This window comes from Triturus cristatus, chromosome 11 (assembly GCF_964204655.1).
Source record: "Triturus cristatus chromosome 11, aTriCri1.1, whole genome shotgun sequence".
Taxonomy (NCBI): Eukaryota; Metazoa; Chordata; class Amphibia; order Caudata; family Salamandridae; genus Triturus; species Triturus cristatus.
In genome coordinates, this window is record NC_140594.1 from 575,293,846 (window position 1) to 575,319,476 (window position 25,631).

The 25,631-nt window shown below is 46.3% G+C and overlaps 1 protein-coding gene across 3 annotated transcripts in view; it reads right to left on the reverse strand.

Moving 5' to 3' along the window:
- PIWIL2 (piwi like RNA-mediated gene silencing 2) overlaps positions 1-25,631 on the reverse strand; it is a 1,855,951-nt gene that overhangs the window by 318,224 nt on the left and 1,512,096 nt on the right. For all 3 annotated transcript variants that reach the window (XM_085633754.1, XM_085633756.1, XM_085633755.1), the window contains one exon: positions 17,436-17,541. In XM_085633754.1, the coding sequence (XP_085489880.1) occupies positions 17,436-17,541 (106 nt within the window). The remainder of the gene's footprint in view (positions 1-17,435; positions 17,542-25,631) is intronic.

Sequence of the window (25,631 nt, forward strand, 5' to 3'; positions counted from 1 at the left end):
CGGAGGACTGGCTAGCGGCGCCCCTGCCCCTGTCTGGCCTACTGCACAGTGTGCTCCCGCACTCCACTGCCAGTTATAACGCTCTGCAGGGCACGGTGAGGGCTTGGCGGGAACTGTCGAAGCGAGTGGGAAGTCCGCTCCTGTACTCCCCTCTTCTCCCGCTTTCTAATCATTCACAGCTTCCTCTTCTCCAAGAGAAACTGTTTCAAGATCTGCTTCGCAAGCTGGGCTTCCATAGATGGGGAGATCTGTTTTCGGACGGGATCTTTCGTGACCAGGGAAGCTTCTTTGATGGACACACGCCTACCCCCTTGGAGCTTTTCACCTACCTTAGACTGCGGCACGGCATGAAGGCCATCTTGCCAGATTTCCCGTCTGAACCTGACACCATGGCTCCCTTACACGGGGTCCTTCAGGCCACCTCGCCCTCCCATTTAGTCTCGATACTATATCATGCAGTCCGCTCTGATGCCGCACCTGACGTATCCCGGGCACGCGGGGAGTGGGAGCGGGAGCTGGGGCTGGACCTCGGGGATGATAGGTGGACATACTGCTGTTTGCAGACGGCACAGATTTCAGCGAGCAGTAGACACCGCATCATACACTTTAAATTCTTGAACCGTCTCTACTGCACCCCGGCCACCAAATATAGATTTCAGCTACAGGACTCGGACAACTGTGAGAGATGCCATGCCCCCCAGGCGGACTTCCTACATTTGTCCTGGCTATGCCCCACTATTCAGAACTACTGGACACAGGTTTGCTCTGCCATTTCACAAATGATAGAGCTGCCCTTCGCACCGGACCCCATACAGGCGCTACTGGGACACACAAAGCCTATCCCACGGGCGAGTCGCAAATTCGTTACGACGGCGCTACTGCTGGCGAAGCGACGCGTAGCTTGTCGGTGGGGACGGGGACGGGCTCCGAAATTTAAGGAATGGCTCAAGGACCTGGTATACTGCCAGGAGCAAGTACTGACATACTCCGAGCTGCTCCCTGACCGGTCCCGCCCAGCCGATATCTGGGGACCATTACAAAGTTACTTATTGCAGTATCCGGAGGCTCTGACAACAGGCGCCCCTCCCCTGACCGATGCCGGTCCGGACCCTGCCCTCACTGATGGAAATCCTGCATAGGGGAGGTTGTGTGTTACTGTGGACAAGTGGGGGTGGGTTGCGGGTTTGGCGTTCCCTTTGGGCCTCCCCGCCACGATGCTCTAGGGCGCGAGTACTGTCTGTGAATGTACGTTATACGAGCTCGTTTGACCGAGAGCACACTATGGGAGTTGTGTAGCACATGGCTTAACTCTGTTTGAAGGGTCCCTCACGCCCCTGCCAGGTGTTTATAATGTGGACTGACCTTTTTTGCCGAAGGCTTCTGCCCTGTATACAGGTGATCAAAACTCATTCTATTGTACACGATTGCTCAATTATTCCCTGCAACTACAATGGTTCTGATGCTAATGCGATATGAGACCTGCACTGCCACCTGCCTCTGCTTATGGTTGTCCTTTTGATTTTGTATGCATGTATTGTCATGACATAAAACTTTCAATAAACAAAGTTTAAAAAAAAAAAAAAAAAAAAAAAAAGATGTGCGTCAGGAAAGAAAATTAAGGTCTCGTTACTAGGTCCCCAGAATTCTCAATGCGGTCGGCAACAGTTACCAACCCCAACAGGAATGACAAGGTCCACAGGACAACAAACATGCCTTGTTTCATCTAGAAAATCTCCTGGTGAAAGACTGGTGGTCAATAAAGAATTATTGAAAGAAACTTTAAAAAAATGACTGATTCCTCCTTTTGATGAGGACTCCTAGGATTCAGACCAAATCTACTTAAACCCCACACACCTAGCGTTAACAGGATCCTAGGTATTGTCCACTTAGGGATGGGGACATACCACCATCCCTCCTGCCCCCCCCCAAACACAACCAGACAGTAGACCACTCATACGAAGCCTTAAGTGGCTGGTACATTTAGATTTGTTCAGATACATTACACAGTACACTCATTGAGTACAACCTCCTCCTCCCAACTTCAGACCCCTTAACAAAATCATAAGGACAAAACACCAGCTGGCCCATCATCAGCTTCCATCAAAATCTATGAAGTAAACTAGCTAACTGATTCAATAGTGATCTGAGGAAAATTAAACTAGAAAAGCAGATCCTTGAAGAAAAATGGTAGAACAATTTAATAAGCATCACATTTTACTTTATGTTAGCTCAAATTTTCAAGTAAAAGCGCTACTGTTACTTAAAAGGTGATAGTGCTAAGGGAAAAGCAATTAAATACATAAATAGTGAGATTGCAGTATGTAGTAATAAGATAAAATATTATGAGGTTAGAGTCACAGTATGGAAAGCCTAAAAAACGCATTGCTCAGAAAAGATAGCTATAGTCAACTGTTCAAACAAAGAACTCTTCAAACGTATTTATAATATGAGCAGCCCAGCAACATATTTAAAATTAATTAAACCTTACTAAGACCTATGTGACAACCCAACAAACAATTATATTAGGCATAAAGGCATCATGCACCCTCAGCACTAATTTGTACGGGGAAGAAGGTGGTCTAAGGAGGTTGCATTGACAATATTTGCAGTTCATTGACAGTGTGTGGAAGTGATAGCTAGAAGAAAAATATTCTTGATGGTCAGTAGACACAAGGCTCCGCATAGGTTCGAACAGCCTGCAGAAGAGAAACAGAAGGACCAAATTAAGGCCCCATTCAGAGAAAATGAAGGGTCAAGCCTTTCAGAACCTGCATGGGATGGCTGGTCTGGTAATCATAAATAGGCCGGCCCACTGTAAAGCTTTACTGAGCCAAGGAAAAAAACAATAACACATCTGACAATTTAGCCCATAAGGGATCGAACTGATGGTCACAAACTTATCCCAACGACCTGAAAAAATGTATTTGGTTGACTGATGTGTGGATGTAGGATCTCATTCACAACTTCAGACGGCAAATTAAAACTGCTCACTTGTCTTCGGTCAATTTGGACCCAGGAACCCTGGGTACCACACACTCCAGGACCAGTCCTGGGCTTCTTGAATGACCTGCCCTAATCAGTCCTAATTTTTCTCAGAACTTGAGGCATAAGTAAAAATGGTGGCATTGAGTACAGGAGGCCTTTGTTCCATCAAGGGCGGAACGTGTCTCTTCCTAGTGGAAACTCCAGCGCTCAGTAAAGATAAGTTACTTACCTGTAATCCTAGTTCTCTTCCAGGGGTATCCTCATCAAAGTCATAAGCACTGAATATTCCCGCCCATGCGGGGACCCCGGAAATAATAAAATTATATATGAAAAACACATATATATACAGCTCTGTATATGTATAAACATATATTATTTTTTCCAGGCAAATGCAGCCCCCATAGTAGGCTAGACAATGTAGATATAAATATCCAATAACACACTATAGGTATAATAATACACCTACATCTCTCTCTTTTTTTTATGAGGTAAAAGCTCATGAGAAAGAGAAGAAAACCACTCTGCAAAACACAGATCCACAAAACATTGTTAGCCTGCAGGCTGCATTGCAATACAATACCATAGAGACTGAAAAGTCTTGTACAGGTAAAAACTGGCACCGTGCCTTTAAGGCAGCCCTGACTCCAATATCCCATCATGCCTCAGGGGTGACAGTTGGGTCAGTTGTTCTTTGCGGGACCGTAGTCCTAAACACAACGATATACTTCTTCTATATTTAATAATATAGTCCTCTCATTTGCCTGGGGAGGCGGGTGGGTTGCTTATGACTTTGATGAGGAAACCCCTGGAAGAGAACTAGGATTACAGGTAAGTAACTTATCCTTCTCTTCCAGGGGATCCTCATCAATAGTCATAAGCACTGAATAGAATAGCAAGCCCATCTTCCACCGCAGGCAAATGAGAACTGCACTATACATTGAAGATAACAACCGAAATAATCAGTTGTTGAACAGATTCCTCAAGGAGGCTTGCTCTACTTGAGTGTCTGCTCTGGTGTCCGAGTCCAGACAATAATGTCTCGTGAATGTATGGACAGATCTCCAAGTAGCTGCTTTACAGATCTCGGAGAGTGGGACATTATTGAGAAATTCAGCAGTAGCCGCTTTCCCTCGTGTGGAATGTGCCTTAGGTAGAGGCCAACACGGTTTCTGAGCTAGCTGGTAAGCTAATTTAATGCTTGACACAGTCTATCTGGCAATAGAACGTTTAGATGCTGCAAAACCTGTACGGACAGCACCATAGTTCACAAACAATTGGTCAGACTTCTCCTGACAGTCTTAGTTCTATCTAGGTAAAATTTGAGAACTCGTTTAACATCCAAAGAATGCAACGCCCTCTCAGCTGGCGAAGAGGGGTTGGGAAAGAAAGTTGGCAGTGAGATAGACTGATTCACATGAAAGTCTGATACCACCTTAGGTAAAAATGAAGGATGAGTTCTCATCACCACCCTATTAAGGTGAAAAACCGTGTAGGGTTCTTTTGAGCAGAGGGCCTGTATTTCACGCACCCTACGTGCTGAGGTGATAGCTACCAAGAAGGCTGCTTTCCACGTAAGGTGCTGTAATGTAGCCTTATGTATGGGTTCGAAAGGTGGACTCATAAGCTTTGAAAGAACCAGGTTCAGCTCCCAAGGAGGCGAGGGAGGCCTCACTGGGGGTAAACCTTTTTAAGTCCCTGCAAAAAATCTTTTACCACTTGAATCTTAAAAGAATGAATGCTGAGATGGAGAGCACCTATAGGCCGTAATGGCCGCCAGGTGTACTTTGATGGAGGAGAATTTTAACCCACCCTGGCTAAGTGAAGCAGATAGGGTAATATCACTTCCTCTTGACATTTCGTAGGATTATGTTGATTTTGAATACACCATAAATAAAATCTCTTCCACTTACAGAAGTATGAGTGTCTCGTAGAAGGCCTCCTAGCTTCCTTCAATATGGTCATACATTCCTGTGGAAGGTTTAAATGGCCATACTGGAGGACTTAAGGAGCCATGCTGTTAAGCTCAGCGAGGGAAGGTTGGCATCTTGGTTAGCAAGTCCGGCCTGCACGGCAGACGCTTGTGCGGCCGGATCGATAGGTGAAGGAGATCTGGGTACCACCACTGCCTCGGCCAGTCCGGTGCTATCACGATCATCTTAGTGGTCGAGTGTTGCAGCTTGGTCACCACTTTCGGGATTAGCGGGAGAGGAGGAAAGGCGTACACAAATGTCATTGACCAGTCGATCAAAAGGGCATTCCCCAGAGACCCTGGTCGATAGTACCTTGAGGAAAAGCCTCGGCATTTTGTGTTGTTTTCTTCCGCGAAGAGGTCTATTTGCAGACAGCCCCACTCCTCATAAATTTTCTCTAGCACCTCGTCGTTGAGGACCCAGTCCTCTGGGTCTTGAAAATGTCGACTGAGTGAGTCCGCTTGAACGTTGAGCTCGCCTGGCAGATGCACCGCCATTATGGAAATGTTCCTTGCCAGGATACAGTGCCACAGGGATTGAGCCTCCAGCGAGAGTGTCCTGGAACGAGTACCCCCCTGTTTGTTCAGGTAGTACATTGTGGTGGTGTTGTCCGTTTGTACTAAAATGGAACTCGTGCTGATTGAGGGCAGGAACGCCTTGAGGGCGAGATGTACCGCCCTGAGCTCTAGCATGTTGATGTGATATAGCTGCTCGCTGCTGGACCACAGCCCCTGAGTCTGTAGAGACCCCAGATGCGCGCCCCAACCTTGTAGCGATGCGTCGGTGATCAGCGTTTGCGATGGAGGTTCCTGATGGAAAGGAATCCCCACCTGCAGATTGCTCGACTTCAACCACCACTTGATCGACTGCCTGGCCGTTGTCGAAAGGCACACTTTGTCCTCCCACAGAGAAGACTTTTGGTCCCATTTGTCCTCTAGATCCTGTTGGAGAGGACGCATCCGCAACCTGGCGTTGGGCACTAGGAATATGCAAGATGCCATGGCCCCTAGCAGGGATGATATCTGTCGCGCAGTAGACAGCCTGCTGGTTATCGCATGCCTGCCTTTTTGAGCGAGGGATAACTATCTCTCCTCCGAAGGAAACACTTTTCCTAGTTCGGAATCTACAATCGCTCCCAGGTAGTGTATCCTTTGCGTTGGTGTGATGGTGGATTTTTTGCGATTCACCTGTGTAGGAGAGTAGGGTCTGCTTTCTATGTTCACCCCCACTTTTTGCTTTTGCTTCACTGGTTTTCGACTTAGATGTGGCTGTGGGCCTGCTAATCAGACCCACAGCCCAGCTGTTCTCTCTCTAAATTCATACTATGTACTTTAGGAACATAACCCAATTGGTAAGGATCACCCTCTAGGGCCCTGTACAGTGTACCTTAGGTACCCAGGACATGGGTGTACCCTAGGCCTACCAGGGGCTGCAGCATGTATTATGCCACCCCTGGCTGGCCTTCCATTATGACACAACTGGCTGATCACTCAGCTGGGGCAAGGTCGTGTAATCACTCCTTGCTTAGGTATAGTATTCCTATACCTGCCTTATATAGACACATGGGTAACCTATCAGACACTCCTATGACAGGCCTTAACAATCCTGGAGGCAGAGTGCTTGGTAACATGTGAGATGGTGCTCTGGCATGAGCTGAGCCTGTCTGCAGCTTTCGGAACCATGTCCTTATAGCTGTTCTATGATATCGCCTACCATATACTCTTAAAGTGCCTTATAATCTTAAATGGTTATGGTAACTATGGTTTGGCTTTATCAAAACATGTTGTGTAAGGTGTCTAACACTTTGGAATACTACCCCCACACCATTTCTGGCGATGAGGATAGTGTTCCCCCCTTCTAGAGGGAGAAGACATGTTGAAGAACTACTACCCGGTTAAAGTTAACCAGAGCCCCAGCATCACAAAATGGATGCTGCTGCCACAGACACGAGTCTGACCTCCTGCTGCTGGGAGACCTTCCAGCGAGGGAGGCTTGGACAATAGGTTTCCTGCCTTGGGAGGTGCTAGCACCACCCTAGACAGGACTTAGTGTATTGGGGCAGGGAGGGATGAATGAAACGAGACACTGCCTGGGGCACACAAGGTGTCCCACGCATAGTCCGATTCAAACCGGTGCTGGGGCACTCCAGCCCCAGTCCTGGCGTGAAACTGGACAACGGGAAGGGGGTGTAACCACCCCCCTCCCTGGTCCCACCCATAGGAGGGACCTAGCAGGTAACCCAGCCCCCCAGATTAGTATAAGAGTGGGAGTTGAGTCCCTAGGACTTTGGATTATCCTGATAACTGAAACTTGAACAGAAACTATGGACCTTCGACATTCGACTACGGAAGAAGACTGAAGAATCTCCCTTGTGGCCAAGGAGTGGCCACCCTGTGCAAACAGGCACCATCAAGCGACCTGCCGTTTGCTTTGCCTAAAGTTCTACGAGGAACCGACTGCAGAGCCCGACCAGCGCCTTGACTTCCAGACTTCTCCGACCGTGATCCACATCCACAGCAAAGCTGAGATCCGTGGAGGCGACGAGAGACGTGGGACCAGCTACCTGGGAAAATTGGCTACTTGCTTCCAGCGCAGCTTCTGAGGCATCCTCGAAGTTGTGCTCTGGGGATTGAGAAGCCCCAACCCCGAGCACCATCTGCACCGAAGATCAGCCCTCCACACTCCACGAGTTCTGCGTGGGGCCCTTCTGCATTTTCCTACTTGACGCGTCTGTCCGGTTGCTTGCCCGTTGGCTACTAGCATTTGTGAAGACGAACCTTAAACTTTCCACCGCTGGTTTGGCTCCTCCAGACTGGCCCTTGCTTCCCTGTGAAAGAGAAGCACCTCAGGCCTTCCTGGTCTGCAACAGAAGCGAATCCTTCATCCTGCGTGGGTTGCGCTTGCCAAGGCTTGTTGGGTCCGAATTCGACATCGACGCCGCCGACAGCAAGAGCCCTCGTGGGACAGCTCACCTCCTGGTTCTGGTCGTCCACGACGCCTCCTGGTACCCGTGGCTGCTGCAACAAGCTTCACCTCTTCACCTGCATCTTCACAACATCGCCTGGTTCCTTCCCGGCTCCTGGCTGGTGACCTAGACTCTGTCCCCTCTGCTTGCAGGTATCCTCCTTCTTGATTCCATCCTTGGAATCCACCGGACACTCTTCACTGACTGCCTGTCAGCATCTTTTCTTCAGGCATCCATAGGATTCGACGACGAAACCCGACGCAAGTTCACACCTATGCACCCGCAGCCTGTGGGCTAGGTAACTTGAGTACTCCGGTGCTCACAAGGGTATTGACTATCCAAGTGTCCAGTTTCCAAGTCTTTAACTCCTAGTTCCTTCCGAAGTGTCCTAAAACTCTTAATTTCTGAATACTACTATTTCTGTCGACTTTAACGCATTACGCGTGAGTGTTTCCACTCTGTACCTGAATCTCGTGTGCCTCCCACTGCCTAGCAACTGGTAGTATAGTGTAGCCCCAGGGATTCCCTAGGCCTAGGCCTAACCTGTGTTTGTGACAGTGGTTCTTATACCACTTACTTAGTATATGGTTTGCGTGGCCCCTAGGGCCTAACTGTATTACTTACCTGTGTAACTTATGTATGCTTAAATAAGACTGTGTTGTACTTACCTCGAATCTCATAAAGAGTGCTGAGGGTATTTTGACTAGAATAAATACATTCTATTTTTATATATATCTGTTGTGGTCTCCTTTCATTTGGTATTCAAGGGATTGCAAATGGTATAACAGCTGGCTTCACATGCCATACAGAGTTTAGCCTAAGACTGCTCTTGTTCATGCTACCACTAGGATAGCTGGTCTATAAGGTTGACTTTACAACCAATCACCATAAGGGTTGTTTGGACTGATACAAGGTGTACACTAGAACTAGTAACATCATATATCAGGCCAACTTCTCACAACCTGGAGCCCCAATCGGTGACACAGATCCAGGCAACTTGTCAGTTGTGAACGTACAGCCTGAGGTGATGGGCCTTTTAGTAACCAGTCGTCTAGATAGGGATAGACGAAGACTCCTGCGCGCCTCAGGGCAGCAGCTACCACCGACATGCACTTTGTGAACACTCGAGGTGCTGATTTCAGGCCAAATGGTAGAACCTTGAACTGGTAGCGGGAGGTTCCTACCACGAATCTTAGGAATTTCCTATGACGCTGACAGATGGGTATATGAAAATATGCGTCTTGCAGGTCCAGTGAGCACATCCAATCGCCTCGACGGATATGTGGATATATTTGGTGAAGTGCAAGCATGCGAAAATTCTCCCTCTTGATATGTTTGTTGAGTGTTCGTAAATCCAAGATGGGTCTGAACTCTGTTTTTGTACTTCTCTTCTGAATTAGAAAATATATGGAGTAGACTCCTCTCCCTCTCTGCGCTCTCGGAACCCTTTCTATGGCCGTTTTGAGTAGGAGGGTTGCCACCTCTTCTCTTAGCATCTTGAGTTGATGAGACTAATGTACCGGGTGGACAGATGGAGGAGGACTCCGGAAACGAAGAGAGTATCCATGTTGCAGTATAGTCAGAACCCACTTGTCTCTGGTGATGTTTTGCCACTATGGAAGATGTCGCGAAATACTTCCTCCCACCGCAGCGGTGGACGGTTTCGGAGGAAGCGATAGCTCATTGCTTGCCTTGAGCCTTGTTGCCACTTTTGGACTGGCGGTTGTTTCCTCGACCTCGTGTTGACCTGCGGGACTGAAATTGTTGTTTTTTCTGACCTTGCTGGTCTTGATTCTTCTGCCAGTGAGGGGTTTGAACCCTCTGCTGGAAGGCACGCCTGTCAGTTCCCCTACGACGACGGAACTCTTTCCTTTTCTCTAGCCCCACGGCTTTCATGGTCTTGAGTTCAGACTTCATCCGAGCCATCTCGTCGTCGGTATGCGAACCAAAAAGCGAACTCCCAGAAAAAGGCAGATTGACAATTCTGGCTTGTGCCTCAGGTTTCAAAGCCGTTAATCGTAGCCAGGAAGATCGTCTGGCTGAAATACCATAGGCGTAGGAGTGAGCTGCCAGTGTTGCTCCATCTGCTGCCGCACTGATGACTTGATTAGAGACCAGACTGCCCTCCTGCAAGATCTCCTCAAAGTCTTTCCTATCCTCCTGCGGAAGTTTTTCTACGAATCTTTGGAGAGAATCCCACAGCGATCTGTCGTAGCGCCCCAAGAGCGCCGAGGCACTGGCCACTTTCAAACTGGAGGCAGCCGATCCGCACACTCTTCTTCGCCAAGAGTCTTGCATCTTGCTTTCTTTATCTGGTGGCACTGTGGATGACAAAGCCACCGAATGGGTCTCCCTGGCGGCCGCAGTGATTACAGAGTCAGGTGGAGGGTCCGCCTTGAGGAACAGAGGATCCTCCGGAGCAGGACGATATTTTTTAAGTATTCGCGCCGAAGCTGACTTGATGGTAGCCGGTGTGAGGAAGACATCCATCACTGGTTTAAGCAACTCAGGGACCAGGGGCAACAGTGGACGAGATGCCGCTCTTTCGTGAAGGGTCTCAAAGATGACTGAAGAAGTCGTCTCTTGAACAGGCATTGGGATGTTCAACTTTGCTGCTCCCCTGCACAAAACATCCTGGAAAGTGCTGATGTCATCCACTGGTGAAACTCGAGATGGAGGAGTATCTGAAAGCGTGGGAGAGTAATCTCTCTTAGAAGAACGGCTTGAAGAAGAAGAAGATATAGGAGACCTACGCCGTCTTCTCTCAGATCGCCCTGACTCTCTTCTGCGAGAGCTGGACCTAGATCTTCTCCTGGCGAACGTGAGCGCCGATCATATTCTCTTTCCGGAGAGCGAGGGCTTGTTGGTCTCCTAGGCTGGGTAAGATTCCATAATCTAGTTAAGGAGATGCTTACTGCATGCGCCATGGAAGGCATACGTGGTGGTATGGACTGAGGCAGCACTCCGGTAGGGCTTTGTCCCGGAGGATGATGCTCTTCTTGCCTTCTTGGTGCCGGTGATGCTGTCAATCGAGGACTTGTCGGCCCAGGATGCTCTATAGGTGAAATAGGAGCTGGAGATGAAATTATCACTTCAGGTGATCTAGACCTTGAAAGAGGAGATCCTGATCCTGCTGAGGCTTAAGGCGAAATAGAAATCGGCGGTGAGTTAGAAGCTGAATCATGCTCCGATGCCACATCCGGAATATACTTTACTTTATGCGGAGACTTGCGTCTCGACGCTGACCTGGATGTCAGTTGGCGCTCCTGATACCCCACAACGGAGGACTGTCTCGACGGTGATAGGCCTATCGCCGGAGATATGGACCTCAACACCGAGTGGATAACCGGCGACGAGTCATGCCTCGACGTCGAGAGCCTTGTCGTCGACGGAGGGCTTCTCCTGGACGGAGGCCTAGATCCCAACGGGGAACTTCGCCTCGACGTCCGTTTCATCGCCGACGTCATGGACATCTCCAACGACGGAGGCGCCTGCCTCGACGTCGACCCAGACGGAGGCTCCTGCCTCGACGTCGATCAAGACGGAGGCGACCGCCTCGACGTCGAATCATGCCCAGACGACGATCTTCGTCTCGACGTCGGCAAGGTCTTTGACGACGATCGCTTCTCCGTCGACGGCGAACCAAGTCTCGACGTCGATGATCGCCCATGGTCTTTTGACGACGATCTTCGTGAAGTAGATTTCGACGTCGACCTTCTTTCCTTTGACGTCGACTTCCTCCTAGATGTTGACTTCGACATCGAACGATGATGTTTCTCCTTCGATGCCGAATGATGTCTCCTCGACGGCGAAGTCTTCGACGACGAACAAATGCGTTTCGCCGCCGGATCCTGCATCGACGTTGATTTTCTCTTGGAAGCATGAGTATCCCTGGTCTCCTCACCTCTCAACGACGATCCCGCCGCTGGAGTCTTCGACGCCGAGCCCGACGCCGATGGAGAACACACAGGGATCAACTGCTTCGACGTCTACTGCATTTCAGAAAGGCCATAAAGCCTAATCCTCTCCCTGTCTTTCAAAGTTCTCTTAGAAAGGTCCTTACAATGTCGACAGGAAGCAGGAGAATGAGTGTCCGGTAGACAGATGATACACACATCGTGAGAATCTGAAGCAGCCTTCTTTTTGCCACAGGATGGACAGGGCATGAACAAATAAGGCATTTTTTGACAGAAAAAAGTTTTGAAATCTGTCAGCAAAACACGAAAAATGCTTCACCAAAAAGAAATAATAAAGATGAAGCAAAAATTTCACTAGAAAAGTAGCAAATCTTGACTAGAAAGTCAAAACTGAAGAGAGCTGAATTCCAGGGTCCTAACTGAAGGAGCCGGAAAGAACAACTGACCCAACTGTCACCCCTGAGGCATGATGGGATATTGGAGTCAGGGCTGCCTTAAAGGCACGGTGCAAGTTTTTACCTGTACAAGGCTTTTCAGTCTCTATGGTATTGTATTGCAATGCAGCCTGGTGGCTAACAATGTTTTGTGGATCTGTATTTTGCACAGTGTTTTTCTTCTCTTTCTCATGAGTTTTTACCTCATTCAAAACATTTAAAAAAAACAAGAGATTTAGGTGTATTATTATACCTATAGTGTGTTATTGGATATTTACATCTACATTGTCTAGCCTACTATGGGGGCTGCATTTGCTTTGAAAAAATAATATATGTTTATACATATACAGAGCTGTATATATATATATATATGTGCTTTTCATATATAATTTTATTATTTCCGAATATTCAGTGCTTATGACTATTGATGAGGATCCCCTGGAAGAGAATCTCAAAATTGCACTTTCTTGGTTCTGGCGAAAAGATCCAGCAAGGGCATGCTGCACTGTTTAAAGATGCCCTGAATTTCCCAGGGGTGGAGATGCTATTCGTGGTCCACTAGCAGATGTCTGCTCTTGCATTTAGAAACACTGGCAGGTGATTGGTCACCAGGAAGTTCCCCTGCTGATCCAGCCACCTCAAGAGGCACAGAGCCTCATGGCAGACAATCCTGGAACACTAGCGTCCTGCTGGTTGCCGTATTACATGGTGGTCACATTGTCTATAAGAACCTGCACCAGCCTTCCTTTGATAGTTGGCCAGAAGGCTTTCAGGCTCAGCCAGATGACTTCAAACTCCCCTAAGTTCCTCAGATATGGATGGTGTTTCAGACTGCCCTGTTGATAAGCCCACTGAAACTGAAGGTTCCACTGGCCCACATGTGCCATGTGGCACATGGAAAAGGTGAATGCAAGAGGTTAGGAGCTAAAAAAAAAACTCAGTGAGATCCAGGACTGAGCCTGAAACATCTGAATCATATCCTGAATATACTAGATTCACTGCAGTGGTGGAAATGCTTTGAACGCCACCATTTCAAGCATAGCCCCCTAAAAGGAAATACTCACTGCAGTTATCAGGTCGGATTGGTTCGCTGATGGAAAACCCCATGGGAAAATAGAAAGGCAACCGTCGGCTTAAGTGGTCCACAACTAACTGCAGCGAGTCTGTAATGTGAAGACAGGCATCGAGGTACAGGAAAACATGAATCCCAGGCGTTCACAGAAGAACTGTAAAGACCACTGTCACTTTTGTGAACACCAAAGAACTAAACTCAAAACAGCAAATAGGAAGTGTTCTAACACCCACCATGAACTGTAGAAAGCATCTGTGTGACTGCAGAATGGATATATAAAAATACATGTCCTGCAAGTCTAAGAACACCTTGAGGTCTTCTGCATCAAGAGCAGAAAGAGCCGTAGCCAGTGTAAGGAGTCGCAATTTGTCCTTCCGTAAGAAGGCATTCCATTGCCAGAGGTCTAGAATGGGTCTGAGCCTTCCATCATTCTTGGGTATGAGAAAGTAACAAGAATAGCACACCATGCCCCTATACCCTTTTGATAGCATGGCCTCCTGCATCCAGTATGCTTCGAGAAAATGTTGCCCTAACGTCTTTTAGAACAGTTGGCAAGATCTTGCTGGCTATGTTCCACAATGTATGAGTAGCTACCCAGGAGGAAAACTGCTTTCAGAGAATGTAAGGCTAGACTGGCTGGGGAGAATAAAATGTCCCCAAATGCATCAATACGCTTGGATTCCCTGTCGGGAGCTGCAGTGGGTGGAAAGCAATTGGGTCAACCTTACTGGTTGACGCTTGTACCACAAGACTTTACACAGTCAGGTACTGCATGAGGAATGTTATCAACAGGTGCTGGTCTATGTCACCTAGCCAGAGGTCGACTGATTGAAGAGGTTAAGCATGGCTTGCCCTAAGTGGCCAATAAAGTGTCCATAATTTCTTCACTGAAGGGCAAAAGAAGCTCTGTAGAGCCTGGCAGATGAAAGATTTCAGTTAGTAAATTGGATTTTCTTTCTACATTGGACAGTTAGAATTCCAATGTGCCAATCACCACTACTTCAAAAGAAGCACGGTCTTCTGTTAGTGGTCCACGTGGAGATTCTTACTAATTTTCTGAAAGGTATGACCACTAGCAATTAATTGTAGGTTAAAATAATAGTCCTACATCGGTGAAAAGGGGGGGTGGGGGTCTGAAGTGTTCTAGGAAGGTTGGCCACTTTCACATCTTCATGTGGGAAATGTTACAACTGCAGGACCGTATCCCAGCAGGACTCTGATAGTACCAGTGTTGTGGAAGAGGCCGGGAGTCAGGTTCAATTATGGTTGTTTGCGCCATGGTTCTTTCGTAATGCAACATAGGTCTGACACAGGCCAATGTCAGCTCAGGCTCAGGGACCGGCAAAGGGATAGAATCTGGCCGAGATGTGGCAGAGTTGTCAGCAGCGCCGGCACATAATGAATCAGTATAGATCTAGAATTACGGGTAGAACTCTAGACAGGTATAGTCACAGGGCTGTGTGCCAGGGGAGGTCCCAATGGTGGAAGACAAAGAAGGAGGGAAATCGGGGCATGTCGGAACTAATTCTAGAATGGGCTTGGAATCTCTGGAGGGGAATGGCCGTCTGAGCGATTTCTGAGCAGATTCTCATATGACTTCAAGTGGCGGGTCACCGATGACCCGTCTTCGATTTCGACTTACCTCGTGACTTTGAGCGAGACCAAGATTTGTGTGGGAGCGCCCTGTGATCAGAAGCAGCCACATGACTTGGACTGAGACTGCTGCTTCAAACACTAACTGTTCTTCTGTTCTGTAGTATACAACGTTGCCTCCCACATTGTGATCGCCTTTGGGTGCATCAGGCCACACTTGTCACATCAAGGAGAGCAGTGACTGAAGCCAAGAAATTAGAGGCTCACATTGTGGAGATAACAACAACATCTGCATACTGCAATTGTAACCTTCTCTATTAAACACCTATCCCACCCTGCTGGTCACCTTTGTGCACTTTTTTTTTCTTCAGCCACTCATACTACATCTATGCCAACAACAGACAAATTATCATAAAAATGGGTAAAGCATAAAGCTCAATCTCAAAAGCATAAAGCACTACATACAAGAAATAAACATTTGGTTAGCATTATGCATTGTCTAACACCTACTTCTATTCCACTGGCTAACTACATCCAGCAGATCATAGGGACTAAAAGAGCTAGACATTTTGATAACACATCTAACAGGAATCTTTAAATAAAATATTTTGCATGCATCCAACAAAATGCATATACATCTCCTAGCAGGGAATACCGACACTTCACGAGCACTCCCAGACAAGCAATAATACATAAACATTCAAAACAACACACAACTACGAGGACGGATGGAGGCTGAACAGTGACAAGCTGCCATGAAGCCCCTGGCCCATCCGATACCTATGAGGCAGACCAAAAAAAGATTATAAGTCTTAGGAAAAATGAAGCAGACGATTTTTCTGAAAAGGAACCATTCAGATTGAAGACACATAAGTAATTGATTTACGAGTCCACAAAAAAGATCAACAGTAAGGGACCAGTTGCACTTGATAAAAGGTCCTTAGGAATGGCCAGACTTGTAGGCGCGCTAGAGGCTGAAACATGTTGACGAATCACATGTGATGTTGTGGATAGTTGAACACATCCAAAAGAAATCACCACTTCACTTTTTACCCTTACCTCAGTATACTTCGCCCATATTAAAGATACTTTTCTAGATACAGGAGGTAATCTTATACACCACCAGACAGATCCCCCCCCAGTTACTTTGCCTCCAAAGGAAGCTATACTCCCCTAGGTACGCGAGTACCTAGGTGCGTAACCCAATGATGATGATGCCCAATGACACACCACAGTGGTGATTAATTAGACCACCAGGTACAGAGATTGGTGGAGGCTAATCAGGTCAACACTGAGGACAGCTACACCCCAAGAAACCAGTAGCGCTCACTCCCCTTTGATTATGGACAAAACAACACACTAGACAGCACCCTCACATCCACCCAAAGAGGAAAGTAATTCCTCATATTTGCATTTTAATTAGGTCATAAGAGTACGCATGATAACACTCACAACAGTGCATTTTGGTCAAAGCTGCACATTTGAATACAGAGCAGTGCAGATGTGACTGGTACTTGCATGCCCACTGTGCACATATCAGCACCATCCACTAGAAAAGACAACACCCAATAGAACATAATGGATACATTACCAAGCCACGTATTCTGCACAGCTCAAATATTCATACCAGTACCAAAAATAAATAACCACAACCCGGAACAGACCACATAATTCCAAACAATGAACCTACACATATCAAATCTCAGAGGCACCAGATGCGCAGACATCATCAAGTGCAGAACAGTACTCAATTTCTCATAAAACACTACACCACTCCTTATACACTAAACCAACATCCACCCAAAACCTCACCGCTAATCTCGTGAAATGGCTATATGGACCCAGATGTATATGAAAAGATGGGCAATGCAGATACAAAGAAACCCATATGCCAAAATAGCTGAATTAGTGAAGACCTTCAGCGACACACATCTAGCAAATACAACTAAGTATATACATTAAAGCAGCATATTATTATCTACACCCACAATACTAATGAGGCAACTCACAAAAACTAAATAAAAAAATATAAATAATAATAAATAAAAAAACAGGCTTTGGTTTGTGATTTAATCCTTGAGAAGAGAGCGTGAGGCTGAACTTAGACATTGCTGCAAGGCTATAGCACAATAGCACTCTACAAATCTCTTTAACTTAAACATAATATTTAGATGAGCCAGCTTGAATACCTCAGTTGGAGAAAAGGAGTTCACTAGGAAAGATCAACTGGGTAAAGGGGCAAGCAGCACACACAGGCAGCCTTTCTTTTTACTGTTTTCTGCTTTTACCTCAGCAAGGATTACACCCAAGGAGTGAGAAAGAATTGAGGCTTAGCGCACAACAGTAATAATGCGTTTTATGGGGCACAGTAACAATCCAACTGCAAAAAATAAATCAATGTTTTTGTACAACGGGGCTCGTGTCGTAACAGCTTTAACAATTGAATGGGTGAGTGATCAGGCAAAAGTACTCCCTGTGGTGTATGTGCACTTGACTTACCTCATAGTATTTCTGTAAAGCTGCTATCAGGCAGAGTTTTAAGCTGTCGACAATTTCTTGGTGCGGTAACTGGAAGACAACTCGGGAGTACCACCTTGTAAGAATGCTTCAAAAGCAAATTGGATAGAAAAAGCAGAAGGGAAGAAAAAACAAACATGTTAATAATTAAGACGTGAATGAAAGGAAGAAGTCACAATCCCAACAAAAATTAAACAAGCCAAACCGTCTTAACAGAGTGAAACAATACTTAGAGAGAAAGCGCAGCTTTGGGGAAGGGTGTGATGAAATCTGCTACTTAGCAAACCACTCATTCATTGGTTCAGTGGAAACAAAAGCTATTTATTTGGCACCACTTCTGTTTTTACCTTCACAAGTAAGTGGATATTTTTGGGCACCAATATGTTTGAGAACCTCACTCTTGCCCCTTCAGTAGCCTCAATACAACTTTAGTTGCATTTCTCAGCTTCCCCATATCATGTGAACAGCGGAGTCAGTTCAGACTGCGTTATTAAGTATTATTTTTTAATTATATTCTCTATTGGGAAATCATTGTTGAACTGATAAAAATTGAAGATCTTCCTATGTATGTGATCCTAGAACACATTGGCAGAATCTGATTTTACCATTATTTTTAACCAATTGTAATCCAATAAACAATAAAAAAGGAGGGTGTAAGACCTGGGGTCTCCAGGCCCTATGGGGCGGTAACGTGACACGAGGGGTCGGGCCACCAAAGGTCTGTGTGTAAAGCAACCATACAACACGCACCTCACATGCGACGAGGAACACACACAATAAGTGACGCCACACTGTAGGAATTATGTAAATACTCAAGTTTATCCAAGTAGGTCACGTTAAATGCAGTTCATGAGGTAGCAGTACATTTCATATGCGGATAATACAATAGCTAGCGATGTACATATCAGTCAGGAGCTATAAAGGCTGTTTCTACCACATATGCAATTCATGAAATGACAGTACTGCCTGGGGTACAACTACCACTCACGTAGCTGCACACGCGCGTTGGGCGCGCTAACCGGTGACGACCTCAGAACGGGGCACCTAGCATGGAGAGCTACTCGTGATCTCTGGCACATAGCACTGTAATAGGGAATATAAATAACAGAGCGCTACTCGTAATCAATAGCGTTTAACACATCAATATGGCACAGGAATAACAGCGCGCTACTCGGACTTGATAGCACGTAACACTTCAACTTGGCACATGAATAACAGTGCGCTACTCGGACTTGATAGCACGTAACACTAGCAGGGCATGTAAACACAAAGCGCAACTCGTAATCGATGATTCTCAGTATCTTGGAGCGGAGCATATAACATAAAGCGCCATTAGTAATCAATGACTCTCAGTACTTTGGGACGGAGCATATAACAAAGCGCCACTCGGAATCAATGACTCTCAGTACTTTGGGACGGAGCATATAACAAAGCGCCACTCGGAATCAATGACTCTCAGTACTTTGGGACGGAGCATATAACATAAAGCGCCACTCGGAATTAATGACTCTCAGTACTTTGGAGCGGAGCATCCAGCGGGGAGCTCCGGTGCAGTTCGTTGGGCACCACGCTTCAGTACCGCTCGAGGGGGCACACGTAAAGGATCCCTCGGCGGGGTCTCTTCCGTCGTGAAGACAGGGGGGGGATCCCACAGAGAGTAAACCCGGCTAAGGGTGCGGTGTGGCTCCCAACTCGCAGGGGGCGCACCGGGGGCGATTTCAGCCTCCGGGCTTACCTCGATCTCGGCGTCAGCAGGCGTCCGCTCCCACGATGATGGGGGAACTCGGCCCCGGCCTCGCACACCTCCTCACGCAGCTGCGACGGCAGCGGCGGGGCCCCGGGCTTCTCCGCGGGCCTCGTGACACGGCAGGGCACTTCTCCAGGCCTCCAGGCCACAGCGGTGAGCGCGCTGACTTAGTCGTCACCAGGGGGGGCTCAAATTAAGGATGGGGTTCTGTGCTCAGCGGAGCACGCTGCCGGGGGTCCCAGACCAGGGCAGGGAGCGCAGGGGTCAATTGGTCAGTTTTGAATAGGTTATCAGAGAATTAGATTTATTATTTGAAAGTGAATTGTCCCATAGTGCCTACATTTTACATACTACCTGAGAGCCATATATCTGTCACTAGACCACTGGAGAGGACTACTGAAACAAGCATTGGATGCCTTAGGGAACACATAGCAAATTATGTGAACACTTTTTGTATATCATATGTTATGGGTCTTCAATCTCATAAGGCAGATTCTTTGCAAGTTCACCAAAGACTGGATAATCTACCCACGTAATTGGAATACTATCTGGTACCCTTAAATGTAATACTTACATCAGTACTGTTCATTAGGAAGGTGAGAGGCCGGTTAAATATTTCTTTCAAGATGGATATTTCTCTTATTTGTCCCATAACGTGGTATTAAAAGAAATGACAATGTTTTTGGAACAATGATTACTTCAATATCGATACTATATGATATTTCCAAATTCCTAGAATAGAAAGAGGTTCCTGAATGACACCCCACATAATCTAATTTTCTGAAGATGACCACTGGCATAAACAATTCATTATGTAATTCATGTACACTAATGACTTCCTGATCACTTGCAAAGGAGGTGTGCTGGATCAGGAAGAATACAGGCCAGTTTAAACACTAACTCTATTATTCAGTTTCACTTATGACTAAAATTATGAGAGGTTAGAATTTTTAGATTTATAACATTTGCATAAAAAACAATATATACATCAAGAGCAAGGCATTGCAGTAGGAATTAACTTTTTAGTGCTACATTCAAGGCTAAAGATACACACTTAAGTCAGATTAATCATGAACATTATTTGGAAAGAAGTGTCACATACATTATGGAAACAATAGAAAACACTTAGGGCAAGATTTGAAGCTCGGAGGACTAGTTACTCTGTCACAAATGCACCTCTTGTGCTTCCCGTTCGCCATACTGCAAGTGCAATCTATCCAATAGCACTTGTAATACAGTGAACAGGATATCTGTCACGTTTGTGACAGAGTAACCCGCCCATCAATTCTCATCATGATCTGAGATGCTGTCTAACTGATTTTCTTTCAATAGCCTATAAAAGAGCATAATTGGACCTGATATAGTCATTTGCCCTCAGTGGTGTCCTACAGCAGCTCCTTCCAGCAATGCAAACTGTTTGGGGAATTTTTAACTTTCCTCAAAATATTGCTGGACTGGCATTAGAATATTTCAGTTTGTAACACAAAATATGTACCCATTGAATGAGTAAACCTAAAATTTTAAAAAATCACATACATTAATCTTTTACAGGACAGTAGTTTATTAACGCCAAACTAATTATGCTGTATTTTTTTTGATTTGGCAATGTGGTTATGCAGATAGTGCAAGTACTAAATGCCTACCCAAGGTTCATGCTTGAGAGCATTTGAGAGTCTTTAATAATCCGGTCACAAATATTCCAGTGGATTTCAATTTTTGGAAAAAGATTAATGGTAAAGCAAAAGTCATGCAGGGTTTTTGTCTTTGTGAAATGCCCAAACAGGAATGCAGGGTAGACAGTTTACTGCATCTTAGACAGATGGAGTTAATGATTATTATGCTTCTGCAGAGCATATAATAAGGTGGCCTTAGGAGGGAGAGTTTTTAGATCCTTCTATGATTTCAAGGAGGATAATGATTAGAATGTGAAATTGTGCTAGAAACACAGGTTTATGACATGGTTCTTCCTCCTCTATGGATGAATCTTTTTTTCTGAGGATAAACATGCAAAGCCCATTTGAACAGATTGGTAATGTCGCTCTAGTATGACTACACTAAATATTTGCTCTAATTTTTCTTTGCCTTTTGCTCACTTACAATGGAAGTGAACTTTTAAACACTTACAAATAGAGTTACATATATATTTATCAACTTATGTATATATTTTATTTTATCATGGATTACTTCCATAAGCATGGGAAATTTTTGTAGTTTATAATTTAACATACACGTAACAGCTGCATATGTAAACTACAACACACTATGTCAAATAATACCATGCGGGTATTTACTTTATACCAGAGTACTGTATACATGTTAGATTTTATGTACGTTTCCCACTGAGTGTATGAGATGAGGATTAAGGTTACTAAATAAAGGTGATGTATGGTACGGTCTGCACTTCTCTTTGGGAAAGGCCAAGGATCGAGCAGAAACACATCAGGTACTTCAGCCCTTTATGCAATTTGTATGTTGCACTGTTCTCTAGAATCAAACGTGAACTTTGAGAATTAGATTTTCAACAAATTTGTATTCAGCATGAGATTTTTCAACATCACCCTTATTCTGCCCTGGGGTGTCCCCCATGGCTGGGCTTGGACTGTTATTCTTCATAAAACTTCAAAACATTCAACTTCCTTCTACCCACCACAACTGGTGTACAAGTATTTCTCTGGTGGGTGTGTCTATTAATCTCAATTCTTTAAAAAAAAACTGTTTTTATTGGTTTCAAACAAACATCATATAAAACATATAGTGCGTTGGTGACCTCGTCATACAAAATGTAATATCAAAGATACAACAGAGGCAGGCATGCTAATAAACACATTAGGTAGAATCAGTAAGTGGAATCAACCATGCGTTTCATAACGCATGGTATACACAGAACCAAGGCCACAAGCCAGGCAGCACCGAGGAGCAGCATTACACACTAAGTCATTGGGAAATTTACTATGACCAATTACACGGGGAGACATCAATCCTCCGCCTCAGATCCATCTCCAGAGGACGAGTCATCATCCCCCTGAAACATACCTCTCAATTGGGACCAGAGCAGTATGGTCTCAGCCACCCTTTCATCCATGCCTGATTGTCTCATATGTTGTTCCTCTGCCATCCACCATTCCAACAAGTCACAAAGCCAATGTGTTAACAATGGTACCATCGTACCCATCCAACCAATGGCCACCCTCCTCTTTGCCAACAAGGCTAACTTGGTTAATCTACAGTGGACCCTACGTCCCCTGGAGCACGCCAACATCCCCAGAAGACAAGCAAGTGGAGTCAAAGGAACTTGGAGTCCGGTGACGACTCCATACGCTACACCACCTATCGCCAATAAGCCTGAACCTGCACACACTCACAAGCCAAATGTAAGAATTGGCCCCAACCTCACCACAGTGCACGCATGTGCCCCCCCCCCCTCCCTGGTAGGGTCTATTCTGCAGAGGCCATGAGGAGTAACATATTTTTGGTGAAGAAAATGAAAGTACGAAAGATTAAATCTGTTACAGGATACCGTGCAGACAAGGCTCAAGGCACTCACCACCCAGTTTGGGTCCGAGATGGGTGTGCTCAAATCCCTTTTCCAGGCTCCACATGGAGGAAATTGGCATGGTTGCATATCAGACCTAAGGGCTCTGTAAAAATGGGTGATTAAGTGGCGTTCTTCACAGCATCCAATAAGATCATCCAGGCCTACAGGGGGCCAGTGTGCCACAAGAAAATCAGCCCAGAACTCCCTAGCCATACTTTCACATTGAGCATAATGTAAAAAATGGCGCAGTACTATCCTAAAAGTGTCTTGTGCCTCTTGAAACGAGATGATGTTATCCCCTGGGTAAATATCCCCCATTTCCATACATCACCCCTCCCGCCACTGCTCCATATACATGACTGAGTCAATATTCCGAAAGGGCGACAAGTCCCGTAGATTTAATTCCCTAATGAAGGGGGCTCTGCGAATTACTTTGTGAACCAATTTTTCCCATATACCGTCCTTATGCGTGACCAAGTACGGGACAGGGAGCTCCGACCTGCCTCCTTCCATTAACAATTGGGGCAAAGTGTTACCTCCAAACTCAGCCCCTAGAAGTCGTTTCTCCCAATTGTCTGATGTTGTAAGCCACTTGGCTGCATGCTGTTAATGCACAACACAGTAGTAGTACTGCACATCTGGGACACCTAATCTCCTGTCCTCTAAGTCCTTCTTCAGTGTAGCAAGCACCACCTGGCTGTGCCTACCCGCCCACAAAAGACTAGCAAACTATCAGCCTACGGAAAAAACAATCCATTTTGGCCATGGCCGCCCTATACATCACAGATAAAGGAAGCCTGTTCCAGAAACAAAAATAATGCTCCAGCCTAGTTAGCACCCTATCCACATTGTCACTGATTTTGTGCCGCAGTGTGCGTGACCCAGATCCCCAAATATCGAAACACTCCAATTCCCATTGCAGGCCCACATCTGGCAGCTGATCTTGGTGTTGCCCAACTATTCACTCAGAGGAAACAGCAGCGACTTGCGGGTATTGATCTTAAGACCCGAAACCTCACCAAAATCTTTCAAGAGCTGCATCAGGATGGGAACAGAATTCCCAGGCGAATGCACATAAATCAATGCGTCATCCGCAAATAACGGGACAATATGGACAGTACCCCCCACCTTGATCCCCCAGGGTTCCAGCTCTGCACATAGTAACAACGCAAGGGGTTCAATTGCCAGGGCAAACCGTAGGGGCAAAAGAGGGTACCCTTGACAAGTTCCTCGTCTCACCAACCAAGAGTGAGAGAGGTTGCCTCCACCCCCCACCCTTATGCGTATGGACGGTGCTGTATACAACAGTTGTACCCAATCACAAAAATTGGGTCCAATCCCCATGCCCACAACACTGCCATCAAATAGGTCAATTCTACAGTGTTGAATGCCTTTTTTAAGGTCTATGGAAACCAAGGCTGTAGGAGGCTGGCTTAGTACATGGTGCACACTTAGTCAGGTGAGGCACCTTGCACTAATCCAGGCAACCCTTATGGTGATTTTAGAGGTCTTTGATAACCATAGAAAGCTCTCAAAGTAGAAGTTGCAGAGCGCAACCTTCAGCCTTATCTTGAAGGAGTGTAAAGCAGCTTGTTTTACCAAGCTGATCAGCAGTGTAGGTTAAATGAAAGAACCACACAGTGTTTATGTAAACAATAAGTCTATTTTTTCGACAACACAATCACTAACACAATGGTATATCTCCTACCTGGAGATAGCAACACAATACACAAAATACTTCACAAATATAAACTGGTCTCAAGGGGAGACCAAACCATATATTAAGAAAGTGGAATTCGAACTGCAAAGGAGAACGGGACTTGCACCAGAACACTAGGAGGGATTTGAACAGGAGGAACCACCCAAGGTAAGTACCAAAAAACCCCACAGAGGCTGTGTGCAGAGTGGAAACACAGCTGCTTGCCCAATGGAAGTCAATGGAGAAGTCGCAGTTGTTGTTTTAAAGAAGGACCCATCCCGGAGAACCCCGAAGAAACCCTTTGGAAGACAGAAGGTTGGAGAGCCACCCCACCCGTGGTTGCCCCAGGAACCAGGTTACCTGTACCAGGGAAGCAGGGTGCATAGGGGCGAAGTGACGTATGAACATGCTGTAGATGACAATGGGAGACTTCAAAGAAGATGCCTCTGGAGAAGACTGTGAAGGAGTCCAGTGGAATCCAAGAGTGGCTTCTTGAAGTGAAGAACCTGAAAGCAGAGGGGACAGTCTATGCGACTCAGAGGTGAGCAGGAGGCACAGCAAAACATTGCCCACCAATGTTGAGAGGTTAGGAAGAGACGACAGTGACCTTGTAGTTTCACCTGTGAGGACCAGGCGGCACTGAGGAAGACCAGGAGCTGTGCATGAGCTGTCGGATGTCGGTGTCCGGCGGGAGCAACGACAAGCCTTGGTACCCGCAACTGGTGTGGAAAGCAAAGAGGAGCAACCATTGGGACCTGCAAGGTCCAAGGGACTCACCAATGGCAGGAGAGTCAGAGCAGGCCCCGAGCAAGCAGGGTACCCCACTGAAGCAAGAGAAGATCCTTGAGAAGACCTACAGACCGGAGACACTGGAGTCGCAAGAGGACCTCAAGTAGCTCATCAAAGTTGGAGGCCTACGATGCAGAGAGGACTCTGTATTTCAGGAAATTAGGTGCTGGAGCTTCTTGTAGACCGAAGATCTTTGGAGTGCAGAGTCAACAAGCTTTGGCAACTGCAAGTCGACGCGGTGCATAGGGGTTCGGTCCTAGCACCCCTGACGATGGATACTGTCCTCCAAATTGCAGGGAAGACAGGTCAGACCTCTAGGGAGCCACAGAATAACCACCTGTGTTGCTGAGCTTCGGGATGTCAGTGGACCTCAGGAGCAGCAGAACGGTCAGCTTCGTTGCGGTGCCT